Genomic DNA, 22,018 nt, shown 5'->3' with positions numbered 1-22,018 from the left:
ATCCCAGCAAGGCTCCATGCAGCAGCAATCTTCTTTGGGGTTGTCATGGTGATGTGACAAATCTCACTACCCTGACACCAATGTTGCCTGTTTGTAGAATGAACACACAAGAACCCAGACATTGCATTTTAGGCAACAAGGGCTCTTTATTACGCTGGAAAAACAGCCATCTTAAAATGTACACAATCATCTCCACTCAGACTTTTGTGACGCTATGAAATGTAACTGTTATAGTGTTATATGTGCAGTAAACAGCAAATGACATGTGCTTTTTATGGGGGTATATCAAACAATTTTTCACTGGAACTTAAACCCACCTTGAATACATCTTGTGTTATCTTGTATACCCTTTAAATGACAAGTGTTTACTTACAATATAGACCAGTGCTACTCAACTCTGGCCCTTGAGAGTCAGTTCACTCCAGATTTTTGCTCCAAGCAGGTTCTAATATAGTTAACTGAAGCTGTTAAGAGGCAATTAACTAATTTAAGACCAAAATAAAGACCAGGACTGGAATAGGTCTCGAGGGCCAGAGTTGAGTACCACTGATCGGGTGGTTGCCTGCAATAAATATACCACACACTAGATGGCACTATAAAAAAAAAAAAAGATTTTATAAAATAATGTGCCAGAAAACACTGATAAACAACCAGAATGCATTATAAATGTAAGTTTTACCACCTGTGGACTCCCTTAAAAGCCACTTTCCCATTAAAAGTTATTTTAAAAATTGTTTTATATAGTTTTTATATTTTATACAGAAATACGTCTTTTTTGTAGGGATCATCAAAACTTAATCCCGATCCTCCAGTCATTCCAGTCATCCTTTTAAGATTGACCAAAATAAGGTTGCCTAAAATGTAAACGTACTGTTTTGCAATTATTGTGCTTTTAAAAATGGAACACCGCAACACAACCACAATGTTAACACGTGTCCATTAAATGCGATGGCTATTGCGTAGTATCCCATTTTAATTCTGGAAGCTTCAGGGGCCTGGCCGTATCGTCTAATTCGATACATATTACAAGGGAACAGACGTTGTAAGATTATTGTAAAGCTTGCCATGTGCGATTTTGAATCTCTATATAAACCCTGGCAAATAATAACTTGATTCAGGCACATTTTAATGTTCACAAACTGGTACTATTGTTGGTGGGTTTCAGTTACCGTTTTGCGAGTTTACAGCGTTAGCGCTGCTTGAAATCCGTGGTTTTGTGTGTACAGTATATGAAGCGCCTTTCATGGCGTGTATTTTAGTTTGACGTCACGGCACCGGGGCGGGGTCTGACCGTGGTTGCTGTTCAGTGCTGATTTCAGTTGCTGCTCTGTTAGGTTGACTGCGGGAGTTGAGACAGGGGTTGACCAGAGAACACGTTCAATCACCTTCACCTTATTCGTGCCCTGCTAAAAAAAATAAAATAAAAACAACACAATGGATTGTTAGCGAAAGTGTGCAATGGATCATCAAGAATAATGGATTCGCTTGCCTGCATTATCCTGTTCCTTTTGGCTTTTCATACCCATTCTTCCGCCACTGCCGACAGAAAATTCGGTAAGTTGATTAATGTATTTACTCAAGTAGTCTTAATGGTTACATAGGCACTGTATTATATAAAATGTCTAACGATACAGGTGCATATTGGAATACGTGTTTAATTTTGAAACAGTGTCAATATTGCATCAGATGCTGTGGGCGTTATTGTTGTACCTTCCATACAGCACATGTTATCAGGACAACACATTTGAGATGTTGTAAATATGAAATATATAATACGTCCTACCACCAAATCGTACACATCTGAATGTCTTTTAAACTCAGTTATAATCACTGTATATTTGGTACGTCTTGGTTTTATCCGATATAAAAAAAAACGAAAAAAAACGAGATGCTTTGCAGCTTAACGTTGCTCATAAAAAAATACTACAACAGTAAAACATAGTGAATTGTAATGTGACAATATGCAGCGTCATTAAGCATATGCCATTTTTTACATTAAAAACGCAGAATACATTCTGCATGTGCGCATCTTTTAGACTTACTAAATCTGAATAGTGATTCATTTCGTCCGGTTTGCAGCGCATACATTGTGCAAAACATTAAATACTAAACAAACGAGCCATGGAAAACAAACACTGTACTGTGTGACATACATTATAATAGCTTACACTTCATCGTGTCAGTTTATGGTGGGACAAGTGTATAAATAAATACAAAGAGAAAATGGATAACAGTCCCGATGCTGGATATTATTAAAATTCACGATACAATGCTGTAGTACCTGTGGTGGTAGATTTTTAATGAGGTGGATTATTGGTCTCTACAGCCAGCAATCTGTGCAATGCGTTACTGTAAAAGGGATGCTTCAGATAATACTGTAGATAAAATGGGCTTCTATGATAAAGTTAAGGCACTGAAGTGTGAACACTATAATGACTGATTTTCTTCTGTCATGTTATGGTAGAAGATCACATACTGTAGTAGTGTAGGCTATATGACTCAATCTGTACTGAAAGCAACTACAGTTTTTTTTTTTTTTTAATGTAATATTTGTCTTTTGATGTGCTAGATAATATGGATATAGGATACCCATTGCAAGTTGCAAATTAATTGAATGCAAATGTATTCTGTCTGGGCCTTTCCATTTTAATTGGGTGAGTAATGATCTGCAAAGCTAGCAATAGGGTCCTCTCATGCCCTATATACAACGCTCACATGGCTGGTTTTAGTGCCCAGCTGCTGCTCATGTGTGAGTTATTTCAGGTTGTCCTGGAAGTTGTTCAGAGACAGTAACAGTTTGATGCTTAATATATATATATATATATATATATATATATATATATATATATATATATATATATATATATATATATATATATATATATATATCTTCTTCTGATATATATATATATATATATATATATATATATATATATATATATATATATATATATTATAATATCAGAAGTGGAGTGCTACAGGAAAGCGAGATTTTGATGCCCAGTGACTCTGTCCTTTGTCCATTCCAGCTGAACTGGATCACATGCTGGCTCCCTTCAGTTGAGGTGGATAATTCATAAAGCACGTAACTGAGTAAATGATGTCAGGGCAGATGTGTGTGTGCATGCGAAACAATGGACTGTGTAACTCATGGGGCCCACATGGTGAGAAAGCATTGTGTAACAATTCACACTAGGATCACCTTTGACCTAATTTTTCTCCCAGTGGAGGATGACCAAGACAGCATTGCTATCATTATAAAGCATGTTTCGATCCAAACCAGAAGGACCATCTCATGTGTGCAGTATGGCTTCTTCACTGCCTTGGGTTATGTTGGTATTTGGTTAGACAGAGATGTATTACGAGCAGGTTCTCCCTTTTATTAAGACAGGCAGTGGGTTACAGCTTTCCACCTGTAATATTTCATAATGATCCAGAAATTCTCCCTTAGGGAAACCTGTCCTGCTTTCCTGACGTTTAAATGGTACTAGCCCCAGGATATCTCTTTACGGGGTATGCATGCCACTAACACAACTTACTGACTGTCCTTGTGACTGGACCTCCCCTCTTTAATGACACGCAGTGATCTCATTGTGGCAGGACCTCCCCTCTTTAATGACATACAGTGATCTCTTTGTGGCAGGACCTCCCTTCTTTAATGACACACAGTCATCTCTTTGTGACTGGACCTCCCCTCTTCAATGACACGCAGTGATCTCTCTGTGACTGGACCTCCCCTCTTTAATGACACACAGTGATCTCTCTGTGACTGGACCTCCCCTCTTTAATGACACACAGTGATCCCTTTGTTAATTAACTGAACAGCTTCTGATCTTAACACCTATGCTCTAAAACGCTTAACCCTGATCTAAGGCGTTGTATTTCTGTATTTTATTGATCTTATAAGAGGGGTGTGGTTTCTTCTAGGGGTTATTAAATCATACTTCAGAAATCTGTTGTGGGTGTGATTACCTGCTTGTCATCTGTCCCATGACAAGAGTTATTAAATCATATGTTTAAAAATCTATTTAGATTCACCAGAGGTAAGATCATTAAATGGCACCCTGGTTTTACTGTGAGTAGTGGAAAGCCTGTGGGTGCCTTTGTACCCTACCCATTTTTGTTATTTAAACTGCACTTTTATAGAACTCTTAGATGCTAATGGAACCATAAGGGTTCTTTTCTCCATTCCAACATAAGTGGGATTGTGGGTAAACCTGAGTTAATTGTGTTCCTCAGTCCTCGGTTCAGTTCCTAATACTATTGAACTAAAGCCATCATTGCAGTTGTCACTGGCTGGCTACCTTATGCTGTACGAGACCAAGGCGATGCTCCTAAAGAATGTATAAATATTTATATACAGTTGTAGTCAAAAGTTTACACCCCCAATGGAAATATGTAATTTCTAGAAATTTCTCGAAAACAAATAATTAGGAAAAATCTTTTGTAGCAAAAGTTTTGTTTTTGTGGATGAGGAAACAGTTACAAGAAATAGGCCTAGATGTCTACAATTATTTATTTCAGCAATTTTTTTGCAAAACTCCAAAAATGCTAATTCAGAAGTATTCTTACCCGGATAAGGAAAATGAAATTACTAGCTAGTTGAGGCACCTTTAGCAATAATCACCTCTTTTAAACGATTAGGGTATTTGTCAATGAACTTTTGGCATGATTCTTTAGTGATTTTTGACCATTCTTCAACGCAAAATTGTTCCAGTTCATTCAAATTCCGTGGACTTCTCTTGTGCACAGCCTTCTTCATCTCATACCAACGATTCTCAATCGGATTTAGATCGGGACTTTGACTAGGCCATTCCAGAACTTTGATTTTGTTCTTCTTTAACCATTCTGAAGTAGATTTTGATGTGTGCTTTGGATCATTGTCATGTTGGAAAGTCCAGTTGCACTTTAAACCAAGTTTGTAGCAGAGGGGTTCAGATGATTAGCCAATATCTTTTGGTATGCTATGAAATCCATTTTACTATGTATTGGAACTAAATGTCCTGTGCCATTAGAGGAAAAACAGACCCATAGAATGATATTACCACCTCCATGCTTGACAGTAGGTATGGTGTGTTGTTTTCTTTGTACGCCTCACCAGACTTTCTCCAAACGGAACGACTATCAGCATGACCAAATAGCTCAATTTTTGTTTCATCACTCCACAAAACCTTTGACCAGAACTCATATCCATCATTCAAATGGCGTTTTGCAAACTTTAAGCGATTGTCCTTGTGATTTTTTTCTTAAGAGTGGCCTTTTCCTTGGCCTGCGACCATTGAGACCTTCATCATGCAATATTCGACCTATGGTTGAAATGGAAACCCCAGTCCCACTTACAGCCAATTCACTTTGAATATCTTTTGCAGTCAATCTCAGATTGCTATTAACCTTCATCATAATTCTTCTACTTGTTCTTGGTGAAAGAACCTTCTTCAAATTCAATATTTCAATATTTCATGCATGATAAATTGGGGAACGGTAGCCTTATGGTTTCCCATAAGTTACCGATCTTGGGTTTCGATGCGCTTGGACCCCATTCCCTTTTTTAACTTTTTTTTTTTTTTTGGTCTTTGCCATTTTTAAATTTTTGGTTTCTTTAATTTGACATACATGGCTACTGTAGTGATTCAGCAATGGGATTACTAAATAAACTACCCCGGGGGTCAAAATTTAGGATCCAAACATAGCTCTCCACCTTCCCCTGGATGAAAGAGGAGGCGAAGATATATTTACATATATCTTCATATATATCTTCATATATAAGATATATTTACATATATCTTCATATATATATGAAGATATATGTAAATCAAGATATGTGTTGTAAATCAAAACCTTTCACATTGATTATCGTGCAACTTCTAACAACGATTATCGATCATTATCGAGTTAAAAAATGATTCCTTCACAGTAACAGTTTAAAGGGACAATAAGTCCTCTTTTTACAGAGCATGGTATAAAAAACTCATTCAAACAAATCCCAATGTCTCAAGACACGTTTGATAAATACATTTCATATTCCTGCCGTCACTATGCCCCCGCCTTGCTTTGTGTAAAATCTCATGAATTTCCAGTGTAAACATAACGGTAAATTAAGAAAAAAAAAACAACCCTACTGTCCAAAGGAGAAAACAAAAAAAAACTACATTAACACCATGAGTTATTCACTTGGAAATAATTCTCTCTCTTATTTTTTTTTTAATTTGCTGTTGAGGTTACAATTTATGAATTACGTAGCCCAGCTTCTGGTGAATGCATCAGTCCTTGGCCAGTATGCCACGGCTGCAGAGATGCATTTCACTTTTTGCTGTCATATTTAATCAAAACTTTACATGACTTTAGTTTGCATAGCCACTTAGAATTGCATTATCTTCAGTGAATACAACTTACAACGTAATTTTTCCAAACAGTACATTAGAGCAGCGGTTCTCAAACGGCCCGCCCCTCTTCATCTTGTCTGTGGTACAAGAATAGATGACGTGCAGGCCTATTCAAAATACCAATGTTTATATAAAATACTGTCATAAAAACAGTGTGACCATTTTATGAAACCCATTCGATTCTCAACAGGCTAGTCAAGGCAAAACACATCCTAGTACTGAACAAAATCATTTTACACTCTGATCAGTAACAGCAGGACACTATCTCCCTGGTGTAACAAGAAAACCAGCTATGATTTAATATGGAGAGAGTGGTCATTGTTTGTTTCTACCAGTCCTATTATTATTTGTATTTGTATTGCAGTCTTGTGATGGGCATACTGTAGACTCTGGTTCAATTATTGCAGTTACCCACAGTTTTATGTTTCAGTGCATGTCTGTAAGTGTTGTCTTGAGTTCACTGGAATACTGTTTCAAACAAATATTCAGCCCCTGGTTAAAACTGGACTGTTGGAGACCAGGGTTGAAAACCACTGAACAAAACAAACATTGTATTCGATAGAGAGCTTTTAAGTGGATCCTAGTAGATTGGAAATGTTGAGGGCAATTAAGCTTCTGTTTTTACTGTAAGGGTTGCCAGGTTTGTATTTGATACATTCAGCAGTGTGTAACTAACAATCATGCTGTTCTCAATTGAAATCATCATAGCATTTCAGCTGTTTAAAAGCCCTCGCCTGGTAAAGCAAATTAGCATTGATTCTGTTGAACTGGAGTCCTCTGCTGCCTAGCGAAACAAAAACAAGAAATACAAATGAAGCTGCGTGCCAGGTTTGGGTCAGAAAACCAAACAGGAAGCATGAAGTTTAAAAAGTCTTGCTTGATGTTTAGCCACCAGAATTTCTCCGTAAACATAAATAGATGGAGGGTCACGACGAAACAATTGGGAACATGTCATCAGTAATTGGTACTTGGAAGATCTGGCATGCATCCGTAGAAGGGAAGTTGAATTGGTATCTATGGAAACAGTTTTCTGAGGGACATTGTGCATCTCTGCACATCAGTCACTGTGTTTGAGGGATGGATACAGGCATTTCGTTTCCTTACTGACTGATTAGCTTATAGCTTATGTATATTTTATGTACATCGTGTGAGCAGAAAACAGCCATTGCGGTGAGTTTAAAACAAGGTTTCCTGTCTAGTGCTAGTACATGTGTTACAGTGATAGTAAAATTCCTCACAAATAGGCAAAAGATTTGAATAAAGCAAGGCATTAAAGTGCAGTTATCCATTTACTACCAATACCGACCAACTGGTCATTTTAACCCAAAAACGAGATTTTATCAATGTGACTGCCAAGACTGGTATGACATTAAATGATTTATTTATTCAGCGATACCAAGATTTTAATTTAGTAAGCAACAGTTAGAGTGGGGTTACATATTGTAGGTCTAGAAATCACACAAGGTTCCATTCACATTTCCAGTGATATTGGAATTGTTTGGAAGTCTTATGGAACGTTGCTTGCGTTCTTGATTAGCCCCTCCCTCATGGGATGGAATGCTAAGAACGCATCATTCATATGATGCGTTAATGTCACATTATATATCAACAGACTAGTTTACAAAAACATGCAATTTCAATGGATCTTGTTGCTTTCTTAATTTTATTTTGGAATGAGATGTTTACTGTTCTTGCTGTAAAAAAAGAAAATCAGAAATAAATTGGAGCCCCAGAGATCGGCAATACATCTAGCCAACTTCTCACAATTATTGTGTGGGTTAGTGCGGTGAGCACTGAAATGAAAGCAATTTATAAGATGTAATGTTCATCGGAACCTATGCTTGATACAGAGAACTTTACAGCACAAGGAGAGCTGAGTGCATTCCATTTGCAGCTTATTAAATGTTGAAAACAATTATATTCATTGCATAAACAATACTGGGTGCTGTTTAAATTCTCCACGTAAATGAGTAAATGTGAGGAGCCCCTGGCAGTTATTGAATTGTTTCAATTAACTGGAAAGTGATTTAAGGTATGGATCGAAGTTCATAGTGTTATTAATGCTGTCATGCGTCCAATCCATTCAACCCTCCAGCTATTGATTAAATTGCACCTTTATCCAAAATATGGCAATACCAATTTACAAAGACCTTCATGTTAACATGTACAGCAATACCATCCTGTATCTAGGAGGGTAATCCTATCAATCACATGTACAGCAATACCATCCTGTCCATTCTGAGAGTCATGTCTTATGTTGAGGGGCAGCAGTGTGCAGTAGTGGTTAGGGCTCTGGACTCTGGACCGGAGGGTTGTGGGTTCAATCCCCAGTGGGGGACACTGCTGTTGTACCCTTGAGCAAGGTACTTTACCTAGATTGCTCCAGTAAAAACCCAACTGTATATATGGGTAATTGTATGTAAAATAATGTGATATCTGTATAATGTGAAATAATGTATAATGTGATATCTTGTAACAATTGTAAGTCGCCCTGGATAAGGGCGTCTGCTAAGAAATAAATAATAATAATAATAATAATACATTTGAACATCATGTTAGCCCTGTTATGTAGATTCCATTGAAGCTCTAAATCGCATGGTTGACTATAATGAGGAAAGATCATTTCAAACTACTGTAGAGGAATGGAAGGCTCTCTAAGATGCAGGCGAGTCTTTCTGGTAGAAGATCTGTAATATTCTGTGGAATTGAACCCAGTGCTTTATTTGATTTATTGATGCCATGAATAGTTCTTCATACAGACAGATAGCAGCAGGCTGCATTACCCACATGTCATACCCCTGAAATTATTACCATTAAGTCTTTTCATTTGAGTATAACGGACTGAGAAACAGACGACCCTGTCAACTACTATATTTGCAGTATAATGCCATGCAGCTTTAAAAAAGGAAGATATTTCTACTGGCCAATCATATTTTATTGTGGACTGCGTAATAGAATTCTCTGGTTACTATAACGTGAGTGGGGTTGGTTGAAAAAATAAACTGTAGTGTGAAAGACACGGGGGCAGTAATGGTGCGTAAAACGAAAAGTGTTAGCGATTATGTCAAGGAAAATGAGGATTTTGTGGAAGAAATCATTAAAGGAAGGCCACAATTAGTCAACATTTTTTTGATGTTGTTGGCAGTGCCTGTATCCAGTGCCAATGTAGAACGTTCTTTCTAGCAAGTTCGTGTCGACAACTGAAAAGAAAGAGCATCAGTGTCTGCAGACAGTTTCAAAATGTATGCGTTGATTTACTACAGCAGGTTTTCTGAGTGACTCAGCAATCCATTTTTTTTTGTTTGTTTTGTTTTGCTGCTAATGTTCCAACTCTTGTGATTGATTGAAAAACATTTCCACACAGTTTTTTTTTTCTTATTCAGAAAGACTTTAATATCAGAGTTTATGTAGCCTAGTTTGTATATCTGGGATGGATGCTTTTACTTCAAGTTTGTTTTTTGCTACTAACGTGGACTGTTGGAACTCATAGTTTTTCTTCCGTATTCAAAAAGACTTTTAACCTGTGTGTGCATAGTTTTTTATACCTGGTACCTTTTACTTCTCACAATTGCCTGAATCCTAAATGTGGACCTTGACATTTCAACTCAAAGTAAATCATTTTATTATTATTATTATTATTATTATTATTATTATTATTATTATTATTATTATTATTATTATTATTTAGCGGCCGACTTACAGTTACAAAGTACTACAATTAAGGAAAATGTTATTGTAATTTAAATTACTATAGAAACCGAAAGTTGATGTGTTTAAGTGGTGTTTATTTTTAATAAATGAAAAAAACAGAAAAAACACCCCCAAACTAAACAGTTAATAAAACCCGAAAAAATCGAGCCCTACATATACTGTAGTCAGTATGATTGATTTTCTCACATCTGTCATGTGGAACTCCTGTCCTGGTTTTACCTCATGCTGTTACTCATACTGTAGTCAGTATGATTGTTTTGTTTTTCTTTGTATTACAAGCCCCCCCCTCTTTTATATTCAATGTCTTTTTTATTCAATGTCTGTCTCCCTGGTTGCATAGTGAGACAACCGGTCATGCAGCCTCAGAGATGTCAAGAGGCTGTTAATTTAAACACAAATGTATTTGAATCAACCAGACCTAAAATCTAAATCCAAAGTACAAGGTTGGTGCATTGATTAATTGTTGTGAATGTGATTCCCAGTCTCTAATGGTGTCATTAAAGTGACTAGGACATGTGTTTCTTTCAAAACCGCACGTTACATAGTGAATGGACGTGCACAACATCTAAGGGTTATTACTGTGTTCGCTAAAACCACTTTAAGAGTAACTAGGCATAATGGAAATGGTTTCATTTTCTAATAGCAGTGAATGACTAAGTAGCTGATTGCTTTGATTAAAGCTGCGCTCATTGTTTTAAAAATGGTAGCTGTTTAATCGGATGGCATTCAATACCTCCAGAATGCAGGCGATGCTTAAGCCCATTTAGCTGAAAGAGATAACACAGCGTGAGCAGTATCCTTCGGGGGAGGGCTTCAGGAAATGAGATGTATCATTCGTGTTTAATACTTTAGCACAGGATAAACCGGATGCTACAGCAGTTTTTCAGATTATAACGCAGTAAAAATCCATCTCTTATTCGGTGATGCGTCTGTGAGAATGTGGTGGTGGGGGAGGCAAAAGATAGACCCAAATGGGTCTGTTACTGCTCGTCTGAATTGGCCTTGCTCTTTTCCTGTGGTTGAAATCTGGCCGTATCAGCACTAGGCACTTGAGTTTGCTCATCAGTCATCGCTCGTACATTGTGTCGCCTCACCCTGTATCTGGAAAACGGCAGGCAGTCTCAGCATGTTATTCTTACTTCTTCATATTGTTATTACTGCTGCTGTTGTTATGAAATTATGTATCTTAATATACAGTTAAATAAACAGGACAGCTCATTTTAATATGACAGACCCTGCCAACATACCATATCATTTCAATGCATAGTGAGGACAGAGGCTTAACAGGGAGGGTGGAGGCAGAGAGATGTTCAGTTCAACCTTAGAGGAATATATAATTATGGGTGTTGCTGCATAAATTCGCAAAAAGGGGCGGAGATAGTGCAAATGAGGGTTCACAAATATTATAATGAGATGTACGAAAGCTGCCAACAATTGCGACACTTACAATTGCATCAATTTGTTAAGAACTTTTGAAAGCATGTTTTAAACACTCACAATTGCTCCTGGCATTTCCTGGCATGTCTGCTTTTTCTCATGCGTTGCCAGTTGTGCTCAATGTATTTTTGAGGCGAACACCCAAGTACCTAATTTTCACTAAAGTCAGGGTGTACTTACAAGCCTTGAAAACAAATGTATATGACATTTCTGGTTTTCCCTTGTTGGGAGCGATAGACTGCACACACATGCCACTAACCTCTCCAGCTCATTCTGAACATCTGTATAGGACCGTGATCTACTACTAACCATGGTCTAGGCTACTAAGTAGGCCAAGTTAAAAATAATAATAATAAAAATAAAATAAAAAACCCTAAAATCATTTAGTTTAAATTTAAAATAATCTTTTATTCGCATTGCACACCAATGTCTACAATGCAGCAGCATGATTTATTTTTAAAAGCCAGCAAAAGTGCAAACTTTTCATTTAAATGCTAGATATGTAGACTGCATGTATGCTCCGGTTTATTTTTGCTTATTAATAAACCTACAACTTGCATAATCGGAAAGAAAATGTCTCGTAGCTGCTAAATGTACCACCTGCAAGCCACCCAGGCATTGTCTTTCTTCTGAATGTCTTTCTTGTAGTTCAATTTGCAATCATATAATAATGGATACTGCTGCACCTCGCGTCCAGTGTGGATGCAGCTTTAAGTAAAAAGAAAGTGCGCTAGGTATTCATTTGATTTTACTATCGTACTGTATACTGTATAGGCCTACTGTACAGATTTATATTTTTACATAATGTAATGTGTAGCGTACCCAAAACACATTAGTGTTAATTCAGCGCAATGATTTATATTTAAAATACATCGAGAACTGTAAATGTATGTGAGTGCGATTTTATTGTATTGTTTTTAAACCTGACAGCTCCTTATGTCGGACAAACATGTCCGATTTAGCGAGGGTTTACTGTATGATTATGAACAGCTTTTTGGGGGTGAAGGTTGGGGCCCCACTATAGAATCTGATGGGATTAAACTGCCTTTCATTTTTTATATGTATAACAGTATTAAAATAGGTAAAATGAAGTCAGAACAGAATGCATTGTACAGATGACATTTATATTTAACAAAAACTATGTTATTTTGATTTTTGCACCCTTGCATGTATCCTTCAGGCACCCTCTGCTGCAGCAAACCACAACTCAACTCCCGCTATTTATTTGAACAATGTCGGACGACTCTCGCATTGTATGCTAGAGAACTCGCTAAGAAGACGCAACAAATATTTCAATTAGTATACTGCGGCTCTTTTCATTAACATATTATCTCTTACTACATACGACGAAATGTATACTTTCCGAATTGTCGCAACGAAAATGCAAATTGCGGTATGTTTGCGCTGCGACTGGTCAATCTTAGTACATCTACCCCTAAAACTGCTGTGACGATTCCTGTCAGGTTTTTAACAGATCTGAGCAGATAACCTTGTTGCTCTTCTGTTTGGTAATGTATTCTAAGTGTGTTTCCCCCTTTGCACCCTACAGGGAAGATGGTTGTCTAAAACATTTTTTTTACTCTTGCCCTGTCAATGTCAAGCACAGCTATCTCCTGCTCAGCTTGGGCCTGTGCTACAGTATGTACCATTGCACAACAAAATGGGGTGATTGTAAGGAGCACAAAACAGGCAACAATAGTGATGCACTTGAACATGAATTCATAATTTCAAGGATTTCTGCCAATGTATGTTTTTTCGTTAGACGTTCTTGATGTATATTCTTCCCCTACATAAATAAAATCAACCATACCACTCCCGCTTAGCTGTATAGGCAGGTTTTTGCAGTCAGACAGAGTACAATTGAGCACGATAATTATGGAGTGGTTTCTCAAATGTCAGAGACATGGCACTGAGCATAATGAAAGCAGTACAGGACTTCTATTGGCACAAACAAACAACCTCTCTCACTAAAGGTATCCAAATCAAGATGTTGAAAATATGACAGTGAGGTTATCTTGATTACCCAAAGTGTGTGATTTGCTTGGAATTGCTGTCTAATGAGTTCCACAGACTTTCAAAGCTGAAATACTATTTATAGCACTAACACCCAAAAGAAGAGAATTCTATAGATTTTTTTTAAAGTGAAAGGCACAATGTTGTTTGCAGTGAAAGTAAGGGACTCCATTTCTATGGTCCTCAGTCAGGATTCCTAATGTCATGGGAGGCCTTGAGCCAAGCAATACAATCAATCCCTGCTCTACAGTATGCCCAGTCTCCAGAGGCAGCTGCAGCAGATCAAAGGGGGTTTAGATCCTGAACAATCCAGAATGTTCAAGCAAGTTTGTGAACCCCTGCTCTACAGTATGCCCAGTCTCCAGAGGTAGCTTCAGCAGATCAAAGGGGGTTCAGGGCCTGAACAATCCAGAATGTTCTAGCAAGTTTGTGAACCCCTGCTCTACAGTATGCCCAGTCTCCAGAGGTAGCTTCAGCAGATCAAAGCGGGTTTAGGGCCTGAACAATCCAGAATGTTCAAGCAAGTTTGTGAACCCCTGCTCTACAGTATGCCCAGTCTCCAGAGGCAGCTGCAGCAGATCAAAGGGGGTTTAGAGCCTGAACAATCCAGAATGCTGCTGTCTGTGTCAGCTGAATAAAATATGCTTAGCTTCTTTGTCTAATGTGAAATTCAGGAAAGAAAAACCGCTCAGGGAAATGACTTGAGGATCATTCCGCATTACAGTACATGTGTTTTCTTGTCCGTAATCACGTCCTGCTGTACCAGTTTATATTTGAATGGCACAGTAGTAGATGGGTAATGACCAACAGGGATCCTGCGAGGGAGTTAGAAATTATCAGCCTGCTAGTAATTCTGTTACACAAAAATATGTTTTTTTTCTTATACAGTTTTCATTTTGTAAAATGCTCCCTCAGTGTTATGCTCTATATTTATACATCAAATAATTGTGAAATATTGAAAACAATGAATTAGTGGAGCCAGTTTTACAGTGTGGTGGTGTACAGTATCTACTGTACAATGTATTGTTGACATGGCCTAACCATGAATATTACAACTAATAAGACATTGTGAAAAAGTTGAACAATCAAAAGCATTTTTTATACAGAAGAAACAGCAACAAAAAGAATTCAACTTTAAATTTTTGGCAACAAATACATTTCAGTGTACCCTTGTCAGATTCTTTTCATTGTTCATCATTCTAAATAAAGACATTCTCACAGGAAGCTGTGTACCTTTTTGCTTCATTTCGCTGTGACAAAGTCTTAATTATGCAAATGTGCTGAGAGAAAACAAACATTAGTCAAGCCAGGAAAGGGCCATGCTGCTTACCAGCCATCCCTGTTGCCATAGAGACGGTCATCTTTAATTCATATGTTGACAGTTCAGTGGATCTGCTTGAGAATGAGAAGATGCTGGGATTAGCATCACTTTCACCTACAAGGATGCTTAATGAATGTTATAGACTTTTGTTCCTTCTGTACTTCACCTGCATTTCTATATAAACATTACAAGGTGTAATACTGTAGTATATATGAAAGCTGCGTTTTAACAAACATATTTGTTGCTGAATGAATGAGACCAGTTGGAGATGGTTTACGGTAATGTGGATGCTGTATGTGAATGAATGCACAGTATATTTAGTTATTCTTGGAAACAATATCTTTCTTCCCAACGTAAATAATAATTACCAGGCTGATTGAGCTTGAGAGTGTTGGATTGAAATATAGACACTGTTTGGATGAATGAAATAGGACCATTTGTGTATCAAGGAAAAGCAAACCTCTAACAGTGCAGACAAGGCTCTGCAGTGTTGTTCTGTGGATGGGTAACTACTACCCCTTTTCCACTGCCACACCCAAGCCGTGAAGCTCTGGCCTCACAACACATCTGAATGTGGCTCGGAGCCAAGCTGGGTCAGGGACAGGGTTAATGATTTTCATCATTACGTTGCGTCAGTCACTACACTCGAGGAAGGTGAACAACATGGCGTGCAGCGAGAAGCATTCTCTTTGCGTAATCAGCCATCGTTGCATCGTAGTAATATTCAGTGATATATGAAGAACGAAAACAAGGAAAAACATAACTTCTGGATCCGCCATTCTCAACTCTTCATACCTCATCATGTACATGCGACTCGACACGTTCATTGCGTGTGACGTCAGCTGCATGGCTCGGGCTCAGCAGTGGAAACACAAGCAGGCTCCTCCTAAGCCCCGGCACGGCTCGGTTGTACAGTTGAAAAGAGGTATCTTGTGAGCCACAAGCACCTGACCTAACCTTGTATGGTCATAGTGATTTTGCACAGCGTGTAAGACTGAACGTTCTGTGTGAATTCAGAGGAACGTGAAGAAACGACAGAGAGCTGACATTGGTGAATCAGACCCTTAATCTTGTAGGCTTGCAGGGCTTTTTAAAGACTGTGGGAAAAAAACCCTAATTATTGACAGCCGGGACACATTTCACATTGAGCTGTTAGTCATTTTTTTTCCTCCCCTCACCGCAGAATGAGAACAAAAGGTCCCAGAGGTGAAAGGAATGGCTGGGATCCACTGGACCAGTTATGTGTTTAAATGAAAGTCATTTTATACTCCCGCAGCATTCTCCATGCACCCTTACTGAAATAAAATACCACAGGCTTACTGGAGTAATTGGCAATACAGTACATTTCATAACCCTGCTGTTATAGCAGAGCACATCCTAGTGATGCCACGGCAAATACATTGCTTATTATTTTCTGTGAAAACAACATCATACTACAGTACCTTATATTTCATAGCTTGTAAACACATAATGGTGGTGCCAAGTTACCTTTTAAACCACATCATGCCAAACAATACATTGAAGTAAATAGTCCTGAACAAACAGGCTTGTCTGTTTATTGCTTTACTGACGTGTGATTGGTGGCCAAGCAGCAGTTACCCCTTAGAAAAAGGATGAGGAAAAAAAACACACACGTTTACATGCTGTAGAAAATGCAACATTACACAAAATTGTTTAGATTAGTCACAATAAAAACAATTGAAATTGAATTACAGTACGTTCTTGTTGAGTTAAAGCTGACATTATTAACTGAGGGTGTGGACTGTCTGCTACTGTATCTTTGGCGAGATGCCATCAGTGGATTCTGTTTGCTGTCATCTTTTCATTTTTCCCCCTGCTGTCCAGTGCAGGTGCTTGTATTTGTTCTACTGATGTACAGTCGGTAAGCCCGGCCCTGAGGTTAGTGTGTACTTTCCTACAGAGTCTGTCCCTGAAACAGCAGGTGCTGCTGACACACAGAAGGCACATGGTGACCTGGGGAGGGTTCTTTCTTTACTGGCAGGAAGCCACGATGGCCTTGCAGGGGCGAAAGGGCTGTGCAAGGGCAGCTCAGTTTGTGTTGAAGTTTGCAAATTCTCACAATTAGAATACTGTAAAACAGGAAATATCTGCGGCAACTTAATTTTGCGGATAGATATTTCAAAATATTTCATGATTAAACATAATATTTATATAAGCAGGAAAAAATTGCGTTGTCACATTCAAAATTGATCATTTTCTCTAGAGCTGTTATATAACATATGTTCCTAAATATTTTAATGCTTACCTGAAAAACAGTAAATGCTAAATTGTAGAATGTTTTATTTTTTATGTCCACCATCAGTGAATTATCAAACAAAATAAAAACATAAATACATGTAAAAATAAGGCCAGACACGTGTCCTGTTGTACTGCTGGACAGAGCGACCTTTAGCAGAAACATTTCAGATCTTTGATGCAGCTGGTGTCTTTTTGGTTGAAGACATTTTAAAGAAATCGTGCTGCTGTATGCAGTGTGTTTAATTATTTACCAGAAACCAATAATACTGGCTGCCAGGTTCATGAATGCAGTTTAACAGGTGGTGCATCAATAAGGCAAATGTTTGCGGTATTTATTTTTAAGTGATATAAAATGTGTATATTTACACTATTCTTTCAGAAACAGGAATTTTTACAAGGAACTACATATTACACGGCAATGGATACATTTCACAGAAGATGTGAAATCTGTGATAACTGAGAAAAATAGAGCCTTAATTATGGTGGATTAGGGGATGGTTCATTAGTTGGGTTTCACCTGACAAAATAATCTATTGCGAAAAGGTCATGATGGGTGAGTAGGAATAGTGGCACAAACAGCACATCTCTCTCTACGAAACGCAGCCTCATTTAGACAGTCTAAAGATAGCGATAGTTCCTGATGACTAAGTAATGCAAAGCTGTATCTCTGGTGTCCTTCACTTCAGAATCACATCAGGGTTTGAGAGGGGGAAGCGAAAGCTTTTCAAGAACTAACAAGTGCGGCCTCACAACAATGATTGCATTCACTTCACATCCATTGCAGAGTGGCTGATAAGGGCCCACACTGTGGATGAGATTAAGTCAAGAATAATTCATGAACTAATATAGTTCGATGTCCTTTGGTGGCCCTGACCCAAGAATGACTCAGTAAATCATCTGAAGCAATAGAGAATATCTAACCTCCTGTTATTGACTTGAGGATTAAAATTCGACACATCACATCTACAGATGACAGTGATTCATGGTTTTGTTTATCGTGATTATCTGTCCCTTCATTTCAAACAGGGTCAATATTCTTTATTATCCCAGTGTAATCATATCTATATATTTATACAGCCAGTGAATACCTATTTCTCATTTTGGAATCTATTTACTGTACAGGAGCATTCATTCAAATCCAATAACAGAGTGACTGGGGAAATTGCTCTGTTTAAGCAATAATGTCTGACACAGCCAAATACATGGTTTCTTTTAGTATGAAGACATTTTGAAAAAAATAAAGAAGCTTTTGTTGTATTCTGGACTGGATCACTTAGGCTGCTTGAAATTTACTTTATGTTGCCCTAAAAAATGAGTTTCTATTTTATAAAGTTCTGTGTTTATATGTTTCATGTCAAATCAAAAGGCATTCTGTCTTAATGTGTGCTATTATATTTGCCACTAATGCAGCTTCATCAGCAGTCAGTGAGCCCATGAATCATACCTAATTGTGTAAAGTTGTATTGCCGTTTCTGTGGGATTGAACTTTGAGATACATACGCCTCTTAATGTTCTCTTTAGAGTGGAAACCAAAGCTGCCTTTCTCTAAGAATAGCAGTTAACGTTTCTTCCTCTGTTTGCAGTGTTTTTTAATTTTTTTCCTTATGTATCTGATGAGTTGTATTTCGATGACTGGCATAGAAAGCTTAATATTCCCATGATGTAAAATGAACAAGAAAGACCGGGGTGCGGCGCTACTGTACCTCAGGGGCACCACATGGTGTCTCATATTAGCACTTAGTATTACATCTACTGAAGAAAATAGCTGTACCTTCAATGTAAATGTACCTTCAATGTAAGTATTTTAATATTTCAGTTATTTTATTTAATGTAATTTGTAGTAAATCAGATGCCTCTTATATAGTTTGAAATGTTCTCATTATACATGTTATGTACAAATAAAGACAAGAATGTACAAGAAAAACAAGATCGGCTATTACCATTACATGTGATATTCACATAATCAGAGTTATTAAACAAATAATCCATATGGTTTATTTTATTTTTGAATGGCACTAACACAACCTAATACATTACCCTGCTGTTAACTTGCTGAGGACACTGATACAGTTTTGTACTTTAAAAGTAAATGTGAATACAATAGCAAAACCAGGACGATTTAACAAAATTGGGCTGAAAAGTGGGACAATCCCAACTGGAGTCAACATTTAGTAAATCTATCCATTTATCTTTTTGTGAAGCCAGAAACAAAAGCTTCCTTTTAGCCTGTCCTTTGTGCACCACCAGAGATCAAAACGCTTTGATAAAAAAAAACAGACTGATACATTGATACCATCAGGTCTGCCTTGTGGGTGAAATGGATTTGCATATCTGTAATTTTAACAACTTAGCTCTGACAAATATTATAAAAGTGAGCTGTTTAAATATTTAGCAATTGACGTCAGCGGTACTCATTGCTTTATCTTTACTGTAAGATGTTAATTAGAATTTGTTTTGTAGCTTGAAGGTGCATAATCCAAAGATTCATTACTTGAGTGCAGGATGAAAAAAATAAATATAACAAATACGAGTGCGGGCAAGTTGGCAAGCTGACATACAGCCTAGGTGGTGACTCTCATGGAAAGAGCTGACTCAACTTTCAGTTACAATTAAAAAAGCAGATTGCCAGGGAACATTTAAACCTGGCTCGAGTGAATCTCGTTGCTTCCACTGTTCTTCACAATAGACGGTCCAGGAAAACTCATGCGATTCAGAACAATATTTATTAAGGCTTACACAACAAATACTACATTATACATATTTTCATTACATCCTTGGCCTTTGGCCTTGCCCTTCGAGGTACCCCTACCCATAATTTATTTTGCTGATAGTGGAGAGGCTAACTTTAGGGCCATGAGCAGAGGGGCAGGATAGCTGCCGTCCTCTGTTAGACAAAGCGGGAAAACAGGTGGAGGCTGTGGAGGAGGAGGCGAACTCTGACACACAACGATACAAATGGATTGAGGTAAGATATGAAGCCCCTTCTAGCTGATCATTGGACAAGTTGTTTATCAAATGATGAATGAGATTCTAGCCATTTGACCGATGAATGTTCTGGTAATGAGGGTGCAAAATATGCCTAATGTTTATGATTTTAAGCTATCTTAAAAGTTACTTCTCTGCCTGAACCACCACTTTGCAGAATTTCCCCCTGGCCAGTTAGTTTCAAGAGAGGGCTCTTGTGCGTGCACCCTGCTTGCTGTGATTCCACAGACAGAGCTTGTATACAGTAACTGTGATGCATCAGAGACCCTTTATCTCAGAATGCAGAGGTACAAGGAGGCCTTTGTATCTGTCATTTAGCATTACTAATCTCCTGAGCTGAAATCCACCGTCTGTTTTAAAAAGGCAAGAAAATAAAAACCCTTTTGATCCTAGAAAAAGGTCATGAAGTGAAACTTGAAGCGCCGAGTCTTTCAGAAACAGGAACTGTTATTTTGTCAAACGGACTGTATGGGTCACATTCTCAAAGCTACAGTATTTGCTTTAAGAAACTAGCCGGGTGTCTCAGATATGAGCTGACCAATACAGCTTAAAAGAAGCTAACAGCAGTAAAGAACAATGTCTTAAATATATCAATAACTTATCTGAAAGCTTAAACTCGTTGTCCCAGGCACTGGTACCTGCACCATCCACTTAGGTAGCGTGGGGAATTCGGGTTTACATCCAAGTGAGGAATTTCAGTTGACTAGCAAATGTCAGAGACTGCCCATTTATACACAAAATCATTTCACATAGCCTCCTGTATAGTGCTGAAATCATTTCACATAGCCTCCTGTATATTGATGAAATCATTTCATATAGCCTGCTGTATATTAGGAACAGACTAATCTGATAAGGGTCTGGAAGGGTTCCATTAAACCAGAGGCAATGTTATATTATTGCAGGGCTAGAAATAAGCAGTTGTGTAACTAAAATGTTCATTTAATGGTTGGCTGGCTGTTTGATTTGCGTCCTGAATTACAGGTTGCTTGCAAGATGAAGGCACACCTTTGTATATTTTCATTGTATCCCTGGAGGATTCCAAAACAGCTCATCAGCTTCTTGAGAATGCCTGGTATTATTACAAGAGCACAGACGATGCTAAAAAAAAAAAAAAAAAAGAGTGCATTAAAATGACAGGAGAAACACTAGAGAGACCTATTGCAAAGATTTAAATTGAATTTGGCCATAAAGCACAGTAAGCGCGTGGTTTATATTGCACTGCTTGACATCCTAACATATATGCCAGTGATGTCATCACTACACATATATGCCAGTGATGTCATCACTACACATATATGCCAGTGATGTCATCACTACACATATATGCCAGTGATGTCATCACTACACACATCCGACAGTACCAGGAAGGAGGTAGCGACTGAATGGGACTGGTATCATCATAAAGCCTTTGGGTTTTAACAAATCCCTATTTTTGAAATAACAGATTATCTTTGATTTCCTTTTACTAAGACATGTTGCTGTTAAAGCAGGTAAAAGAGACTCAGTAATGGCACTCAGCATGATTTCACACATGCGTGGCTCCCAAATGTACAGAACAAGTTGATCAGCAGAGAGAAGGGCGCAGCCCTGTTCATCCCTGTTTTAAATTGTTTAGTTGAACCAATTAAACCCCCATCCAGACCCTGAAGTAGTTGCTTACTGTATATCATTTTATCAGTTCAACCTGTGGTAGAATGGACACCCCTGATCTTGGCTCTATCCATACTTGTAGGTTGCATTACTGTATATCCTGCCTCAAACATAAATAGATAGATACAGGTAGTGGACAAAAAATGTAAACACCTGGGTAAATGGGGGACACCAAGTATATTGAAAGCAAGGGCTTCCACACAGATGTGGCTCATGCGTTAATTAAGCAAATAACATCCCAGCATGCTTAGGGTCATGT

At 37.9% G+C, this 22,018-nt stretch overlaps 1 protein-coding gene across 1 annotated transcript in view; it reads left to right on the top strand.

The window, feature by feature from the left end:
* The first annotated feature begins 1,306 nt into the window (after positions 1 to 1,306).
* Positions 1,307 to 22,018, top strand: part of LOC117394798 (receptor-type tyrosine-protein phosphatase N2) — a 244,129-nt gene continuing 223,417 nt past the window's right edge. Inside the window, exon 1 of the mRNA XM_059019205.1 lies at positions 1,307 to 1,554. Coding sequence (XP_058875188.1) covers positions 1,476 to 1,554 — 79 coding nt within the window. The 5' untranslated portion in view covers positions 1,307 to 1,475. The remainder of the gene's footprint in view (positions 1,555 to 22,018) is intronic.

This window comes from Acipenser ruthenus, chromosome 3, assembly GCF_902713425.1.
Source record: "Acipenser ruthenus chromosome 3, fAciRut3.2 maternal haplotype, whole genome shotgun sequence".
Lineage (NCBI taxonomy): Eukaryota > Metazoa > Chordata > Actinopteri > Acipenseriformes > Acipenseridae > Acipenser > Acipenser ruthenus.
Note: the sequence above shows the minus strand (reverse complement) of the source record. Positions and strands in the feature narration are given on the sequence as shown.